The sequence below is a fragment of the Puma concolor genome, chromosome C1 (assembly GCF_028749965.1).
Source record: "Puma concolor isolate L17-30 chromosome C1, mPumCon1.1.hap2, whole genome shotgun sequence".
In the NCBI taxonomy this organism is placed as follows: Eukaryota; Metazoa; Chordata; class Mammalia; order Carnivora; family Felidae; genus Puma; species Puma concolor.
Window position 1 is genome coordinate 375,156 of NC_141674.1, and position 17,322 is coordinate 392,477.

Below are 17,322 nucleotides of genomic sequence, written 5' to 3' on the forward strand. Positions count from 1 at the left end.
ACCGCCCACGCAGGGACCCAGGCCCAGCAGCATTGCCACCAGGGCCCGCGGTTATTCCTGGGGCACCACCGAGCTGCAGATGCGGCAGCTCCAGCCCCCCCACCCCTCACAGGCCCAACCGCTGGCCTGCCCATGGGCCAGCGGCTAGCCTGGCACCAGGCTGAGACGGACTTGCATTTCCGCCAACAGAGACTCAAACGGCACAAAATTTAGGAACAAAGATATAATGAAAGATTTTTTTTCACACGAGTGGGTTAAATACACACAAGTGGTAAATTATAGGGCAATTTTAAATAAACTGATCAAAACCCAAAGTCGAAGATGTACAAGCGCGTGGCTGCACCTGAAGCCCCCTCTGGCCTCTGGAGTGAAATCACAGCACCTCAGCCCATGACTCACAGACACAGTGCTTCCAAATAACGTGCAAGGGAAACGATCAAGCAGGCGCTTAACGGAAGACATCAGCGACCCAGGGAGCCTGCTTAACCCCACCAGCCCCGCCCGCAACTCAGGCCAGTCCTCCCGGGGCAGCCTTCACCTCCTCTTGATGCCCAGTTGCGTGTGGTCTTCTAGGGGAAGAGCCCACACCGGACAGGGAGCAGCTGTGAAAAGGAACACAGGAGCCTATCTTCAGGGTACACCCAAGATCTGGGCCAAGTGTGAGGGGAGCCTGTCAGGTGCAGAACTCCATGGGGCTGCTGGGGTCAGAGGAAATGTCCTGTGGGTACCAAAGGTCACCCCTGCAGTAGCCAGGAACCTGGAGGTGGCAGTGGGGAGCCCAGCCTGGCATAGGTGTGGAGGAAAGGGGGGGGGGGGTAAACTGAAAGCAGCCTTCGGGACCGCAGAGGATAGGGTGGCTCTTTGAACAAAGGACGCCACCTTGTGGTCAGACATCAAGCGGATGTGGAATTTCAACTTCAGCAAAACAAGAACCCACTTTCCTAGGAAGGATTGTTTCTTTCCAAGAGAATGCAAACACGTTTCAAACGCTGAGGCCAAACCCCCACGTCTCCTGGACCCCCATCCGTGGCCGTCCTTGGCCAGCCCCTGGGCCCCCTGGCCAGGCCCCTGGGCCCCCTGGCCAGGCACAGCTGTGGGAACTGCTCCTGCCTGGTGAGCCAGGGCTCCACTGGACCAAGAATTGCACACAGAGTATTTGCTAATCGAGTTTTGTATTTTTAAGTGACCAAATCTAGTAAAATGAAAAACAAGTTTACTAAAACAGGTCCGAAAGACGATACAGGAGATTAAGCTATAAAACCAAAGCATGAGGTCCCTCCTCGACACCCAAGCTCCATGGTTCCCAACAGACCCCAGGGCGAGGACAGGGAGCGGAGAATCTTGCACCTCCTCTAAATCCAAATTACACGCTTTGGTTTTTTTCTTCCTTTTAAAGGTTTTTAAAAAGCTAACCCCAGAAGTCAGGCAGGTCCACCCTGCGCCTGGCGGCACGTCCAGCCAGCCCATGGCGAGCTCGGGCGCGGTGCCCTCGGTTCGACCACCTCTGCCGGCTGTGGCGCGGGGCTCACTCCTGCGCTATGCTTCTCAGCACGTACTTGACCGTGTAGGCGAAGGCTGCAAACCCAACTATAACAAACAAGTTCGCCAGGGCGCCGCCCAGGAGTCCGTGGTGCCGGTTGGCCTGCTGGAGGCCCGCGAGGTGCGGCCCGGCCCCCGGCGCGTGCCCGTTGAGGAGCTGAAGCCCATTCTGACCGTGGTGTGTTTCCCCGTCTGGAACCACGTCTGGTAAGGGGAGAGCCTGGGGTCGGCTACTGAGTTCGTCTTGAGCTTTCTGTTTTTGTTTTATTTCCTAAGATAAAAACAGAAAGGAACAAGGCTTGGTCGAAATAAACTGCTTCCTTTAGGACAAGGGAGGGTCCTAAGATCCACCACAAAGATCCTGCCTGGGAGGCCAGTGGTCACCGGCCCGACACTCACCCTCGGAAGCGGGAGGCGCTCTTAACTCTGTTTAACAGATGAGGGGACCCAGGGACTCGTCAAAAACACCAAGCCTGCGCCGCTCAGAGCCTAGACTGAGCAGGTCCAAGCGACACAGAATCACTGTGGCCTCGACCTGGGTGCGGCCTACCCTGCTCCAGAGCGAAGATGAGGGTTCATGCCAGCCCCTCTTGGCAGGCCCTTCCCCACAGCCCAGCAGCCCACCCGAGGAGCCCTGCGCCCTGAGGAGGGGGGCAGGGCTGCACCTGCCAGTCAGCACCTACAGGTGCGTGTGAGAACAGGCGCCCTGTGTGCTGTGTGTGTGCAGCAAAGGGACACACGGCAGCACAGTTCTCTCTCCGGAAGAATCAAGTCTGGAAGTGCTCCTGGCGAGGGCATCGCAAAACGGACCGCCGGCATCTGTGCCTTACCTCCACGACTTCAGGGAATAATTCACAGAAGACTTTGTCTTTTAAATTAAACACTAAACTTTGCGCCGCCAGCTGTCTTTTCTAGGAAGAAACAGAAGGGAAATATCAGCCTGAAGATTAATTTCAACTCTTTCACATTCTACACGCATTTTATCCTCAAAAGCTGTTGTCTTCGTGTTGCTGAAAGCACTCGATAAACTTGCCGTTCACCACAAACTAATTCAGCCTCATTGAGGCTTATTCGTCTTTCACTATCATCAATTAACAACATGAAACTTAGTTCCCACTTAGACGATAAGAAAATAAAGACCACTCGACAAGGACCAGACACCGTGCTGTCCCTGGAGGGAAGCCCGGCCTGCTCTTCCCACTGCCGAGGACATGAGCGGGAGCCCCCCAACGTGCGAGCCGTGCTCTCCACCCCTCACCGTGAAGTCCGACGTCTCTATACTGCCCAGGGTGGGGCCCTTCTCCACCATGAAGCTAAGGAGCCCAGTCAGGATGGTGGAGACGGACCAGGCCGGGTTCCACGTGTCTGGGTGGAAATCCGTGATCGAAAGACACAGCCTGCAAGAAAGGGACCCACTCAACAGAGCACACACACTCGTCATGACCACATTCACACTTGAGAAGCACGGCAGAAATGCCTTACCTTGTATTGCACTTGAATCTTCCATTGGGTGTGATCATATAAATACTAGGAGGTTTAAAAGGAAATTCTCTGGGAAAAACTAGTTTTCCATGGTAATAGCCACCTATAGCAAAACAGAGAAAGAGCCTTGTCACGGTCTACAGTGCACCCCCTGTGGGGGCAGCCCCAGGCACCAAGCTCCGCTCCAGCCCTCAGGCTGGTGCCACGACCCTCAGTCTCCCACTCTGCCCCCACCCTGCCAGCGCCGCCCCCCTCATCCCGGGCCCAGCGGCTGACCACCCCCGGAACACGAGCATCTTGCTGGCAGTCTCACTGGGGGCTCATGACCACAAATCAAGAGTGGCCCTTGCCCCACATGCACAACCCTGCTCACCCTTCCCGGGCCCCCTGTCACTGAGAACAGAGCCTCAGAGGAAAAGCCGTACCCAGCTCCTCACTGGGTCCTCTCGCCCACCCCTGAGCAGGTCGGCTGAGGTCACCCCTATTCCAGACCCCTCTCCCGCACTCCTGGTCTCTCCTTCTCCACCGAATGACACCCTGCAGCAACCAACTGCCATCATATGATTCTCCCATCTCAGAAAAACAAAAACCAGGGGCGCCTGGGTGGCTCAGCCGGTTAAGCATCTGACTCCGGCCCAGGTCACGATATCACAGTTCGTGGGCCTGAGCCCTGCATCGGGCTCTGTGCTGACAATGTGGAGCCTGCATGGGATTCTCCGTCTCCCCCTGTCCCTGCCTCTCCCCAACTCGTGCTGGGTCTTTGTCTCTCACAAATGAATGTTTAAAAAAAAAAACACAACACCACACCTGACCCCACCTCACTCCCCCTCCTGCCAGCCGCTCACCCTCCTTTATGTAAAACCCCTTGAGGGCTACATCCAGGTCCACCCTGCCGAGGTTCCTGCCCCCACCGCGGTCCCCCAAATCCGACACGGAGATCAGCAGAGCCCGCCCCGTACCTCACAACCACGCCCCCTGCCTCCTTGGGCACCACCCCACCTTGGCTCCCCACTCCCGTCCCACTGCCCCGAGCACTGGCCGCTGGCTCTTCTGGTGCCCTCCCTGACCCCTCACACTTCTGGGTCCTCAGGCTCACGTGACACAGGGATATCTCCAACTGGCACCTGCACCTGGCCGTCTGGGGCTCCTCCCACCACTGCTGACCCACGGGCTGACCATCCGGGCGACACTGCCCGGACAGGTCCAAGACACAATACCCATTTCCCTCGAACAGCAACTCCACCCTCTTAGCCGCTCACACCAAAATCTGGGAGGCCCCGCTGCCTCCCTGCCCCCACCCACCGCCATCACCTCACACCTCCTCCACCAGCAAGCCCTGTTGGCCACGCCTCCAAACCGATCCAAACTGCTCACTTGGGATGACCTCACGGGCCTCAAGGCTCTCGCCCCTGCCCACTCGGCTCACGGTCCCACGGGCTACCTCACCTCACACCCTTCTCTCGGGGCTGCACCTGGGAGCCTACTGGAAACGCAAAGCCCCGGGCCCAATGCAGGCAGGCGACACGGGACGTGACTTGACCGGACACCCAGTGATGCGCGTGCACGTGCGTGCTTGCGCAGCGAGGCTTCAGGAATGCCGCCCTGTCCTCCACCCGGGCCCCCTGCCGTCCCCAGCACCCTGGGTGGGGCCCCACCTCAAGGACCGGGACGCACCACACACGTCTGCTCTCACGCCACTCGGGTCGGGCCTCCCCACGTCTCGTACGGGTCGTAGCGCCCCGGCCGCCTCACGTGAGTGCCGTCTCCCACTCCAAGCTCTGCCAGGACCGGAGGGATGACGTGAGCGAGTGTCCCCCGTGAGGCCGACTCAACAGCCAGACGGGCCCCCGAGCGAGAAACTAGCACTATGAACGACACTCGAGGCACAGTCAGCCGAAATCGCTGAGAAAAGCCCAACTGGCAAATAAGCAAGAGATACCAACAGGTGCTTTTCTCAAGAGGAAGCAGGCCCGGCCGACGTGCGCTTGGAGCTGGCCGCTCAGGAAACGGCTCCGTCCGCAGCGCAGCGGAGGGCAGGTGGGCAGGAGGATGCGGCCTCGCGGCGAGCCCGTGAACGTCAACACCCACTCTGACCCGGCAGCCCCGCCTCCTGTGTCCACCCGAGAGACGCCAGGTGAAAAGCCGGCCAACGCCTGCTACCCTCCGAGGGAAGGGCTCGCTCGGCAGGAGCCGCGCAGAGAGGCAACCGCACAGGGAGCAGACGGCTGCCGCGCAAACCAGGGAAGCGACCGCAAGGCGGGCGGCGCACGCCGGACCGCAGACGCACGCAACCCCCACGGCCAGACGTGCAACGTCAAGCGTACGAGATGAACTCCGGGAGGGTCTGTGGGGGAGGCTCATCCTGAGAGGTAAGGAGGCAAAGCAGGGGACGTGGGAGGGCGGAGCCTCACCCAGAGGTCAAGCCCTTGGGGAGTGCAGAGAAGAAGCGCACGCACCCCCACGCCAGCAGCTCCCACATCCTTCATTCCAAGCGTCCACAGGCAGACGAGCGACGAGCACAGCCCTGACCGAGCCCTGGGGGCGGAAACCCCAGAGAGCACGGTGGCCCCGGAGAGAGGCCAGGGAGGACGGTGCCCGGGAAGGGACGATGTTGCACCAAGCACCTCCTCCACTGAACGGCTTCTGCAACTCCGTTGCAGCAACAACAAAAGATCCGTGGGCCACGGCGGTGCCAAGCAGCTCCTGGGTTCTCTGTTCCACTGACCCGCATTTCCCTCCACACTCGGCTCACCGAAGCTCAGGCATCTCAAAGCCAGGCAGACTGACTCCTCCCACTCTGTTCTTGTTTCAACTGCTCTGGGTCCTCTGCCTTTCCGTGTACGTTTTACAATACAAATCTCAGAATAAATTTGTGTACGTCTACAAAAAACTGTGCCAGGACTTTGACAGGATCGGGTAAAATCCACAGATCGATTCAGAGAGAATCCTCAGCAACGCCTGTACCAGCGGGAAGCCACTTCTGAACCGTCAGGATCGGTGCGCCTGGAATCTGCCAGCAGTAGCGTGGGCGCAGAGCCCAGAGCAAGGACAGGGTCGGTGCTCAACCAATGCCGAGCCGAACGGACATGGCCAGGGTGCAGAGCCATGAGAGACTGAGAAGGAGGGGTCGGAACATCCAGAAGCCAGAGAAGGAGCAAGTGTGGAGGAAGGAGCCCACACCATCAAAGTCCACAGAACCCCAGACACCGAGGCCGGAGAGCCATCCCTCGGATTGACAATTCAGGGGGCCCCTCATCGACCCTGAGGAGAATGGTCAGCAGAAGGCAGGGCTACAGAGTGCAGAGTGCGGCCCTGAGCGCAAGAGAGGATGGGCAGCAGGGGAAGAGACAGGAGCAGGTGCTGAGGGGCAAGAGGGAGGCAGGCAATGGAGGGAGAGAAGGCTAAGGAGGGGGAGGGAAAGAAGAAAGAAGGGGAAGGAGGAACAGCAGGAAAAGCTGGTCTCTGAGGAGACAGCCTGAAGGCCATGACCAGCAGGGAGATACACAGGGCAGGACCACACATAAAGAAGCCCTGGTGACAGGGTTGGGTCTGGGGGTTGGGGGGGGGGGTGGTCTCCTGCGGTCCCAAGCCACTCAGGGCCTGCCCTTCCCACACCCCCGCCACCTCCACCCCTGTCCAGGTTCACTTCCAGCAGCAACAGGCCTGGTTACAAAATTACTAAATGTTCACAATTTATTGGAAAAATATTAAAACTATTAAAAAAAAAACCTTAAAATCCCACTTGTGAGAAAAAAAATGCTCATTCCTAGTTTGTTAGAAACACACATGTATTTAACAAGTATTTTTTTTTTAATGTTTATTCTTTTTGAGAGAAGGAAAGATGGAGTGCAAGTGGGGAAAGGGCAGAGAGAGAGGGAGACACAGAATCCGAAGCAGCTCCAGGCTCTGAGTTGTCAGCACAGAGCCCGACGCGGGGCTCGAACTCACAAACCACGAGATCACGACCGGAGCCGAAGTCGTACGCTCAACCGACTGACCCACCCAGGCGCCCCTCTTTTTTTTTAATTTTTAATGTTTATTTATTTTGAGAGAGAGATAGAGCAAGCAGGGGAAGGGCAGAGAGAGAGGGAGACACAGAATCCGAAGCAGCTCCAGGCTCTGAATTGTCAGCACAGAGCCCGACATGGGGCTCAAACTCACGGACCGTGAGATCATGACCTGAGCCGAAGTCGGACACTTAACCGACTGAGCCACCCAGGCACCTCCTTAACAGGCATTTTAATTATGACCTGTCCAGGCTGCCCTGAAGCCCATCTGCTGCTGCTTTTCTAGGAACCCCACCACAAGCCCATCAAGCCCACACCCCGCTGCCGGACACTCGGGCGGCCCCCGGTGTGACACTATTAACACACCCACCCTACAGAAAGGCTTCTGCACCTGTTTCCCCAGGACACGTCTTCCCAGAACAGAGACTCCTGTGTCAAAGGAGAGTCCTCATAAGGCTGGTGACACACGTGCCAAACCACCTTCAAGAGAGCCAGGCCAGTTCCACTCTTAACCACCCACCCCCACCCACAGCTTTCCCCTCATGGTCCAGAGCAGTGGGTCTCGAATGTGCTTCTCCAGCAGCCGGACTCTCTTCCAGTGAACTCTTACGCAAAAGCCCCACGTGGAGGCAGATGCCACTCAAAGTGAGGACCCAGTGGCTGGAGAGCCGAAGGTACAGCCCGGCCACAGCTCTGCCCTGGGCTTGCCCCACCACGGCTCATCCCCCGACCTGGCCTGAACCCTGAGGCTGGTGCCAGGCTCCCTGTAGGCCCCCGACCCGCTGACTGAAAAATCCCAGGTCTACTTTGTAAATGACACCAGAGGACACTGGGCAGCATCACCAGGTCAGCCCCGGCAGCACAAGGAGAGCAGAGGTGCCCGGCTGTGCCAGGGCAGACCCTGCACCCTCCCCGTGAGCCTCGGGGCCCCATCCACACGAAGGGGCTACCACGTGGCTCAGAGGGCTCGGCAGAGCGAGCGCTCGACAACCACGGCTTTCTTTCCCGACAACATTCGTGCGGGTCTGAACGCAGCAGGAGAAAATGGCTGCACTGCACGGCTTACCAGGTCTGTCTTCCGGCTCTGGCCCCACTCACGTCAGAGGCTGGGTAACCTCTGAGACTCACAGAAAGCCCCTGAAGACTAAACCGCTTTAGGATCTGAAGCAACGAGGACAGACTCCAAGCAAGTGCAATGTTACTAACGGACATGCAGACTAGAGCGTGAGTCACAGACACGGAGTGCTTGACAGGAGAGGTCTGTTCAGAAGACAAAAAGGTCTCTTGTTCCCCTCGCTCAGACTGAAGACTGACTTACCTTCATAAGGAGTCATCTCTGGGCCTCGGACCACATAGTGCCTGAGGGAGAGAAGAAAATGAGCTGGCTTTAGGGACGGCAAACACTCCGAGTTCTGAGTCCCTCCGCGGCCGGGGTGTGGGGTCCAGCCGAAACCAGACGTGCGAACATCCCAGGGGAACTTGTGCTGTGGTCTACGCACTCCTAACGGGGTCTTAGGAACTGTGTCTTTCACGTCCTCCACAAAGTACTTTCGTGCCTGCGACACCTAAGAAACTAACACTCTCTAACCATGAAAGTCCAGAACAAATTTTCAAATGCTAATTTCACACACATTCTTGAGATGTACTTAGAAACTTGCACTTCTCAGTGTGCCCAAATATCACGAAGTAGGCCAAGCGGGGAACGGCTGGTGACATGAGGTGGCTCTGTGTCCCCCAGTGTTGATGTTCTAGAAGAAGCAGACGTGTGACCTCAGAGCAGCTGGCCTCACGCAGGAGAACAGGGATAGCCTGTAACTGTCACTGAAGTCCTCACACAGAGCCCAAGCCCAGGTGGACCCACGTGCTTCAGACCACGAGCGGCGGCACTCACAGATTCCACTCTCCCATGCAAATAAGGAGCTTCGGCCGCACGTCAAGAGGTGCGTGGACTTAAGCATTTTCAAATATAAGAGAAAAGCACGAAAGAGAACGCAGAGCCAATCAGACACAGCTGTTAGCACGTCACTAAGCATCCCTTCGGAAACCCCTCTTCCCACAAATGCCACTTGAACGTCGTGGATGAAACACATGCCAGCTGATATGTTTTACTCCACAAACACTGCCATCCTGTGTTGGTGGACCAGGAACAAGCCTCAGACCTTAAGCACGTGACACACCCAGGAACGTGGCCTTAATTTGTCACTGCTCCCAATTCCGGGGTCCAGTTTGGGAACACTGGGTAGGGGCAGCGAGCAAGAGCAGAGAGCCCAGCGGCCTGAGTGGCCAAGCAGCACGGCACTCGGGGGACACCCCCAGCAGGTGATAGAGCCCAGCCAGCAGGCCGGACACGACTGTCCCCAGCCAGTCTGGGAACTGGATTCCAGAGTGGGGAGAGGGGCTCACCACCCTGATGCAACATAAACTGTTTATGCCAACGATACAACATGGATCGTGCTAGAAGGAAGGCAGCCTCCCTGCTGGGGGTCTGGAACACTGGGAGGTGCCGGGCAGAGGCACATGACCTGCTCCAACTGGCAATCTTGCGTCCTGGGTCTCTGATAGGCTTCCCTGGGGGACAGCACCTCATGTGTGTGGTCACAGCAGGGCTGGGGGGGCTCGTGTCGGTCTCCTATGGACTCCGACTCCAGCGCACTGTCTGTCCCTTTGCTAATTTTGCTGGTTTTCCATGGAAACAAATCTCAGCGATCGATCCTCCTTGTGAATGACTGAACCTGGAGATCTGAACTCACAGGCAGAGAGGCTCCCCAAACAACGAGGACGACCCTGCGACTGCTGTGGGAGCTGTCCCTCCATCTGCCAATTCAGGGGGCCGGGGAAGCTCTGTTGTAACCCCAAAGCCTCAGTCCCGCGCGGCCCTTTTCACCCTGAAAACCCTCCCTCACCTGCCAGAGCAGCCCCTCCTCCCCAAGCTGAGGAAGGTAGATCCAGAACCCGTGAACATCTGTCCAAACACCTGTCCAATCTAAAAAACAGCTTTTAACTCAGTTAAATTCCTTTTCTCTGGACAAAATACCCTTCACACAGAAAATGCTTACTATCTCAACCCTACACTTTACTTCCCACAGAACCGATAAATCTGCTAAGGGCAGCATTTCCGTAGAAGCACGTAACCTCCTAAGGCCACACCTGAGCACAGCCTGAAAGTCACTATATAGCAAGTGTGCGTGAGGCTCAGAGCCTGTTACGTCGGCCAGGGCTACCAAGCACTTGCCCCAGCCAGCGCCAGGAACCCAAGCATCAGGGCCCCTGACCCTCTGTCACAAACTCTCTAAGACAGGACAGGCCACTCTACAGCACCAAGATGCAAAGAGCAAAAGGAGAGTCTAGAAATGCAACTTCTCCACCAACAGCCGTGAGACCTATGACGTGCCCCGAAGCCTCCCCTATGGATCCCACAGACCCACCTGAGAGGCGCTCCCCAGCGTGCTCTCTCCAGACCCAGGGGACAGAGGTCAAGGAAGACCCCATGGTGGCCCCAGCCGCCGCCCATCAGGAAGACAACCAGGCCTCATCCGTAGGCCTCAGCCTGCCCGCGTCTGAAAGCGGTACAGACAGATGCACCCTTCCCAATGCCACGACAGGACAGGAGCACCAGGGCCTCCCCATCAAGCGAGCAGAGAACCCAGGTGACAGTCGGCGTGGGGTGAATGGTCACGTGGAGCCTTACCATTCAAGGATATTGGAAGGGAGGGGCTCAGCACAGATGTAAGGCACCGGGTCCTTCTTAATGCGAAGATAGTCCTGTTTCAGCCTCTGGGTCGCTGTCGTCGGAGCTCTTTTATTGCTGCTGCTGCTCATCTAGGGAAAGCAAACGTCTGTTTCCAAAGAACGACAGACACGCCCTGCCTCCTCAGCCACAGACAGCTTCAACAGTCCCACGAGGTTAAGCCCAGCCACCCAGAAGCCAGGCCTGCGGGCTGTCCTGACTTGCCGCCCACCCCCACACCAGCAGGACTCGACGAGTCTCCTTGGGGGTCTGCCCCCCACAACCTTCGTTTATGTAACACCAGGTCAAAGATAAAAAAATGAAACAAAACCAAAGCCCCGCTTCCGTCCTCAAAGAACCTACCCGGGAGAAAGACCTCGAATTTAAAGGGTCCTAAGGACCTGTGTGCTGAGGCCAGCATGGCCTGGTGCTCCTGCGCTCTGTGCTAATGAAATGTTTACACCACAGAAATCAGGATGCACCCCAAACCAGCCCCCAACAAAAGCCTGTTGTTAAACATTTTCCAACATATCTACTACTGCTCAAAAGTCGATGGGAGGACGGGGGACCTGGGTGGCTCAGTCGGTTAAGCATCTGACCCTTGATTCGTCTCAGGTCATGACCCCACAGTGTGAGCCCCACTTAGGATTCTCTCTCTCTGTGTGCCCCTCCCCCACCTGCATGAGTGCTGTCTCACAAAATTACTTTAAAAAAAAGTAACTAAAAAACAAAATGGATGGGAGGAACAGGGGAGACTGGAGAAAGATGGGGGGCCCTGAAAGTCTGACATTCACACTGGGAAGAGGCAAAAGGAGCACCCTCCTGATCAGAGCTAAGGACACGGGCAGAGGCTTCAGACAGCATCACGGGTCCAGGGAAGGGCACTGGGCCACTGTGTAAGGAGCCACAGCACAGTCAATGGTGGCTGACAAGGCTGACCAGGGAGGCAAGGCCACGCAGCCAACAGCACTGCAGAAAGTTTTTAGGTCCAAGTCTTAAGAGAGACCAGATTTTCTGTTGGATCACTTGGGACAGGTTAGCAGAGCTTGAAGGGGACAGCATGAGACAGATGAGATGGCACGGGAGGGACCGGACAGCACTGAAGGCTGAGGACCAGGAGTGAGGTCGCAGCCATCATTCAAGAGAAGAAACGGCCTGGCTCAGGGGGTGGGGGGGTGGAGCCTGGGACACCTCAGTGATGCTAGGAGGCAGAGGGGAGTGATGGTGAGAGAGAAGACAGAGCTCCCCACCCTCACAGGCATTGGAGCAGCTCAGCCTGATGTACTCTGCATGCAGAACTTTCCCCTAAGACAGCAAGGCAAAAAAGTTCTGCTGCTAAAAATAAAGTGTGAAAGCTGCCAGTCTAAAATATGACAGAGACAGAGGACACATGGGGGTATGCGGGAATGGGAAGGGACAGCAGCTTCCAGGCTAGAGTGGTGGCAGATCGAAGCCATGCCTGTCCTGCTCTCCTCCACGCCACTGACGCTGCCACTCAGCCATCTCAGGCCATCTTGCCAGCACACTGGACATCAGCGGCCAGGATCTCGACCCTGACCGCCAGCCTGCACAAACCTGAAGTCACTCTCCGCCCCCCATCATCTCCACCTCAGGGCCTTTGCTTGCTCATTTCCCTGGCAACAGCCACAGCTCCTTCCGATCCGTCAGGTCAGAGGTCTCTGGACTCCTGCCCCTTTGCTGGCTCGATTCCCCTCAGAGCACTAAACCCACTGCACTACAGCCGGGGCTTGGTGTGCTTCCCACACCCCAGGGCCTGCAGAGTGGTCCTCCTGCACACGTCATTGCCCACCCTTTCCTCCTGTTCCCACTCCACTCACCCTAATGCAGGGTCGTACCACCTCTCCCATCAAGCACCACCAGACTCGCCACTGGCCCCCAGCTTCCATTCTCCCCTTTTCAGTCCACCCTGTACACTTAAATCAGATTAACTTTCTCCACCCACAGTTCTGATCATAGCATTTCAAGATCTCCCCACAGCCAAACAGACAAACTACAACACCTCCCCCTTCCTGCCAAGCCCCCCACAAAGAAGCCCAACGAGCCCTCCTAGTGTCTGACTCCCAACCCCCTCCTCACCCTAACCCTACGGCTGTCTCTCAGCCTGGTCTCTACTGGCAGAAAACCCACCTGTGCCCTTCCTGGCCTAGCTCAAAAGCTGAGTCCCTCAAGAGCCTCCCCCATTTCCCTAGTCAAATGCCCCCACAGGCCTCCCTGCGACCCAGCTCCACACCACACAGGTGCCCTCCAGGCGCCAGCAGGAGCAGAAGCAGGAGCAGGCTGCAGACAGCCTGGGAAGGGAGTGCTCTCCCTCGCAGCACTGCCCCCAAGCTCCTGGCCAAGCCAAAGGGGCCAGGTGGCTCACCTCACCGGAAGCAGAACCGCCACACCGGACTTGTTGGGTGTCTTTTACATGTTCACCCTATGGCTCAGCCGGTTGAGCGTCCGACTTCCACTCAGGTCAGGATCTCGCAGTTTGTGAGTTCGAGCCCCGTGTCGGGCTCTGTGCTGACAGCTCAGAGCCTGGAGCCTGTTTCAGATTCTGTGTCTCCCTCTCTCTCTGCCCCTTCCCCGCTCATGCTCTGTCTCTGTCTCTCAAAAATGAATAAACATTAGAAAATTTTTTTAAATGTTCACCCTAAAATTAACACTCTGTAATACGCAAAAAATTCCCTGGGCAATTCAAATACCACCGTGTTTGTGCGTAATTATGTGGCAAGGCTGGGTGCTTAATGAAGCTTACAGGACAGACACACAAAATAAATAGATCCTGCCTGGTCAGTCACAAACTTTTCGCTCATTCTTGCTCTCAAAGGTATCAACTTTTTTTTAAGTTTATTTATTGTTGAGAGAAAGAAAAAGCACAAGTGCAGGAGGGGCAGAGAGAGGTGGAGAGAGAGAGAGAATCCCCAGCAGGCCCCACACTGTCAGCGCAGAGCCCGATGCGGGGCTTGAACCCACAAACTGAAAGATCATGACCTGAGCCAAAGTCGGGCGCTTAACCACCCAGATGCCCCTCAAAAGCATATTCTTTAAAGTCTCATTTATGATTCAACTACTCAGTTCAGGACAAAGAAAAAGTTCCCTGAGGACCCCTCCTTCGCCCCACTCAGTGCCCTCAGGGGCCCCTCTGGTCTACGGCACCTGCACAGACCCGTGAAGCAGGTCTCAGGTTCCCTGCAAATCCCCACAGATGGGGAACATGAAAAGCGTTATGTTGGAAGAAAAAGGTGCAGCATGAAAACAAATGTCAGGAGTGAAGTGTCAGCACACGGGAGGTAAGGGAGCGCTGCCTGAACCAACGCCCGGCAGGCCGCGAGTCCCGCCAGCCTCACACGGACACACCTGTCATCTGCCCAGCACCCGAACACCCTGCTCCTCTCTTCTCCGCACCTCTCTCCCACTCTGAGTAAGCGTAATTCAGGTGACAAAGTGGCATGAGACCTTGGCCTGACCGACCAGATGGGCACGTGACACTCCCAAGCCCGAGCCTTTCACGGAAGTCTCTCCTTTCTCCACCAGGATTGCTTCACAGGCTGGATAGGGGCCCAGGGCCGGTGGAGACAGTCCCACTACCACTCAGGCACCTGCCACACAGGTCAACACTTCAGAAAACAGCAGACTGCTGACCGCAAGCCCGAGGCACCATGCCCGAAGTCTACACAGCAAGTGTTCCAATGATGCTCCTTTCTACTAAAGCCAGATTACACCAAGTCTCACTGACCTGGAACAAACACAGTACCCACCTGGCCCATCGCTGCGCTGTGTTCTCACGCACTTAGTAGCTCTACTCCCACCAGGCTTTACCCCTCTTTGGCTGTTCCATGCCTGGGCCCAGAAAGTGGCTGGGAACTGGACTTGAATTAAATACAGACCAGCTAGGTGGCATCCAGTGAAAAAGGAGCTACAAGTTCACGTCTCTTGAAGCTGAGAGGGTGCAGGTAACCGGCAGAGGTGGAAAGTGGGCCGGCACAGACCAGGAACTGGCCCAGGGCCCAACGTGAGCGCTAGTCGGCAAGGCCCACGGTGGAGCCAGCCGACTGGAGCTTCCCAGTCTTACGGCCTGAATTTTCTCTCAGCTACTACCCCAAGAGGCATAACCCTAAGGACACTCATTCCTGCTGGAATTTACGAAACAGTTTGGGTACTGATTACGGGTGAAGCGGCGGGCTCGATGGCAGCCACCCCAACACCAATTCCCAGAATACATTTACAAACCAAGATCTATGCCGGCTAGTCCTGGAGGTGCCCGCAAGCGTGCCACTGACAGGAGGGCCTTCCGTGGGAGCCCCAGCCGTGAGGCCAACCAAATCCCCAAGCTGGCCGCAGGACCACCCCGGCCCGGAGCCCCGGGCGCCCCGCCGTAACCGACCTCAGGTTCCGCGCACGGAAGCTCCAGGCCCGGGCCCCTCGAGCGGCAGATCGAACGGCGACAAGCCTCGCGGCGGCCCCGTACCCTCCGCGCGGGCCGGTTCCGGCGGGGCGGACGCGCGGCCGAAGCCCCGGTTCAGGCCCGCGCCGCTCGCTCACCTCTCCCCGTCGCCGCGCGTGGGCCGCCGCCGCGCTCAGGCTCGCCGTGGTCGAGACCGGAGCAGGGAAGGAAGAGCGTGGCCCGCGCCGGAGAGCCTCACCGCGCCGGGAGCGAGCCCACCGCACCGCTGCAGCGCCTCCGCCACCGCCACCGCCGCCGCCTAAGCTTGCAAGATGGCCGTTCACGGGGCGGGCGGGGGAACTGTGCTCACCCCCACTTCCGATTCCGGTGCGCCGTGCCCCGGGGTGGCCGCTCTAGCCGGCCGGGCGGACGTCGCCTGCATCTCGCTGCCGCCTCGCGCCCCGCAAGGGAGAGAGCGTCGGCGCGTGCGCACTAGCGGGCAGCTCCTTGGGGCGGGGGCCGCGGGACGGTGGGCGCATGCGCTTCGGCGGGCAGCTCCGGGCGGTCGGACCTCCGGTGTCTCCGCTGATCTGGTCAGGCCGTCGAGGCCCTCCTGGGCATCTTTCCGCTACAGCGTTGTCGGCGGGCGGCCCCAGGGGTTGTCAGCGGCCGCAGGGGTCCCGGATGGATCCCCTCACTCTGCCCACTACCTCCCCATGAACCCTGGCCGAGAGCGGGGCGCGCCAATCCCAGGAAGACAGACAAGCTCCGTCAAAGGGTGTCTCCGGAGGTGCCGGCGTGAACTCCGCCTTGAGTTCACTGGGACCCCGACCCTCCCACCATGCTACCCTCCACGGAATGGGAGCAATCCGGCCTGGGGAGCGCAGTCCTCGTGCCCACTTAACAGGAGAGAGCTGGAGGCGCTAGAATCCTCCGGCCCCATCAGTAACTGAACCTGCCCAGGGCCCCTGAGAGTCATGTCCTGAATCTCCTTGTCTGGCCACCAGTGAGGCATGGGGATGGGGAGCACTGCCAGAACCTGGGCCAGGTGGGGTCTGCCATGGGCAAGCCTGTCCAGCCCCTGCCTATGGGGAGAGCTGGCCTCATAAAAATAGTTTCACTGTTTCCCCAACTGAATTTTCCACCCAGCCCATGAATGGGGTCATTATGCAACAGTGGACACTGCACTGAGGCTTGCTTTCTGCTCCCACAGTCCCCTCCCTGGCCCTGGGGGTGGGGGGGGGGGAGGCAGAGCCTGGCCACCATGAGTATGCCTGAAGCAGTTAGGTGCAGCTGCTGCTCCCAGGGCCAGCATCAAAAGGGTCCTGATTGCAGAGGCCTGGGGCTGGCCCTCTCTGCTCCTCAAGAGTGCCGTGGGGGAAGGCTTGGAGGGACGTGAGCACACAGGAGGTAGGAGAGTTGGTGTCTGAACGCGGGGTGGGCTGGGCAGCTGAGTAAGCCAGCATACGTACTGCCTACTGCCCTCCCCGGAGAGAAAACCCGGGACAGGGCCAAGCGGGGGCTGGGGTATCCACTCATAGGTTGTTTCAGGGGAAGTGCTGCATATCGACTATGAGGCAGGTGGTAATCATCAGCCTGGACAGGTCTGGAAACCACGTGCCGGACTGCATGGCTCTGTGGGACAACGCTGGTGTTCCAAACCCTTCACCAAGCCCCTGAGTGCCTCTTGGTACAGGCCACAAGTCAGCGAGGTGACTGATCACACAACCATTAACAGATGCCAGCAGAGGGCAGGCAGCCATGCTTACCCTTGACCCTGGCCCACCCGGGGCATCTCAGGCAGGATCTGGCCCCAGGCCCTGGGCAGAACCCAGAAGGAGTGCCCATCGTCCCCCAGTCTGCTGCCAGGTGAGTCGACCCGTGGGAATCCAGCCTGCTTCCGCTTTCTACCACGTCACCCAGTCCTGGCCTGCCTGCCTGGTGGGGAGGCTGGCAGTTTCTGGAGATTGGCCTCCTGCTGCGACACTGCGCATCGTGCCTGTGCCTTCACTCCTCTGCCTCCTCCGAGAGCTCTGCCGTCTCCATGCAGGGCGGACCCAGCTCTTTTTAGCACATGGAAAGTTATGTAAGGGAGGCTACCCCAGGGCACCTGGGGTTCAAGCACAGGTGTGTCTGGCACGCACCCACGCGCACCTGCAGAGCATAGGCAGTGGCGG

General features: G+C 58.0%; 1 protein-coding gene across 4 annotated transcripts; it reads right to left on the reverse strand.

The window, feature by feature from the left end:
• Positions 1 to 208: 208 nt before the first annotated feature.
• UBE2J2 (ubiquitin conjugating enzyme E2 J2) lies at positions 209 to 15,459 on the reverse strand. Of its 4 annotated transcripts, none has more exons than XM_086715362.1 (7): positions 15,304 to 15,459; positions 10,717 to 10,847; positions 8,347 to 8,387; positions 3,022 to 3,124; positions 2,798 to 2,936; positions 2,370 to 2,450; positions 209 to 1,810 (listed from the first exon to the last, which is right to left on the reverse strand). In XM_086715362.1, exons 2-7 carry the CDS (start codon positions 10,845 to 10,847, stop codon positions 1,526 to 1,528), a joined length of 780 nt encoding a protein of 259 aa, XP_086571488.1. In that variant the 5' UTR covers positions 15,304 to 15,459; the 3' UTR covers positions 209 to 1,525. The 4 variants fall into 4 exon arrangements, with proteins under 4 accessions (XP_086571488.1, XP_086571490.1, XP_086571489.1 ...); XM_086715364.1 differs by lacking the exon at positions 15,304 to 15,459 and adding an exon at positions 15,146 to 15,282; XM_086715363.1 differs by lacking the exon at positions 15,304 to 15,459 and adding an exon at positions 14,992 to 15,139.
• Positions 15,460 to 17,322: the final 1,863 nt, after the last annotated feature.

Excerpts from the sequence above, each read along its gene's own strand:
- UBE2J2 (XM_025935077.2), bottom strand. Across the intron at positions 3,125-8,346 it reads AGAGATGACTCCTTATGAAG|GTGGCTATTACCATGGAAAA; the intron begins GTAAGTCAGTCT and ends GTTTTGCTATAG. Across the intron at positions 2,937-3,021 it reads AGATTCAAGTGCAATACAAG|GCTGTGTCTTTCGATCACGG; the intron begins GTAAGGCATTTC and ends CCTTTCTTGCAG.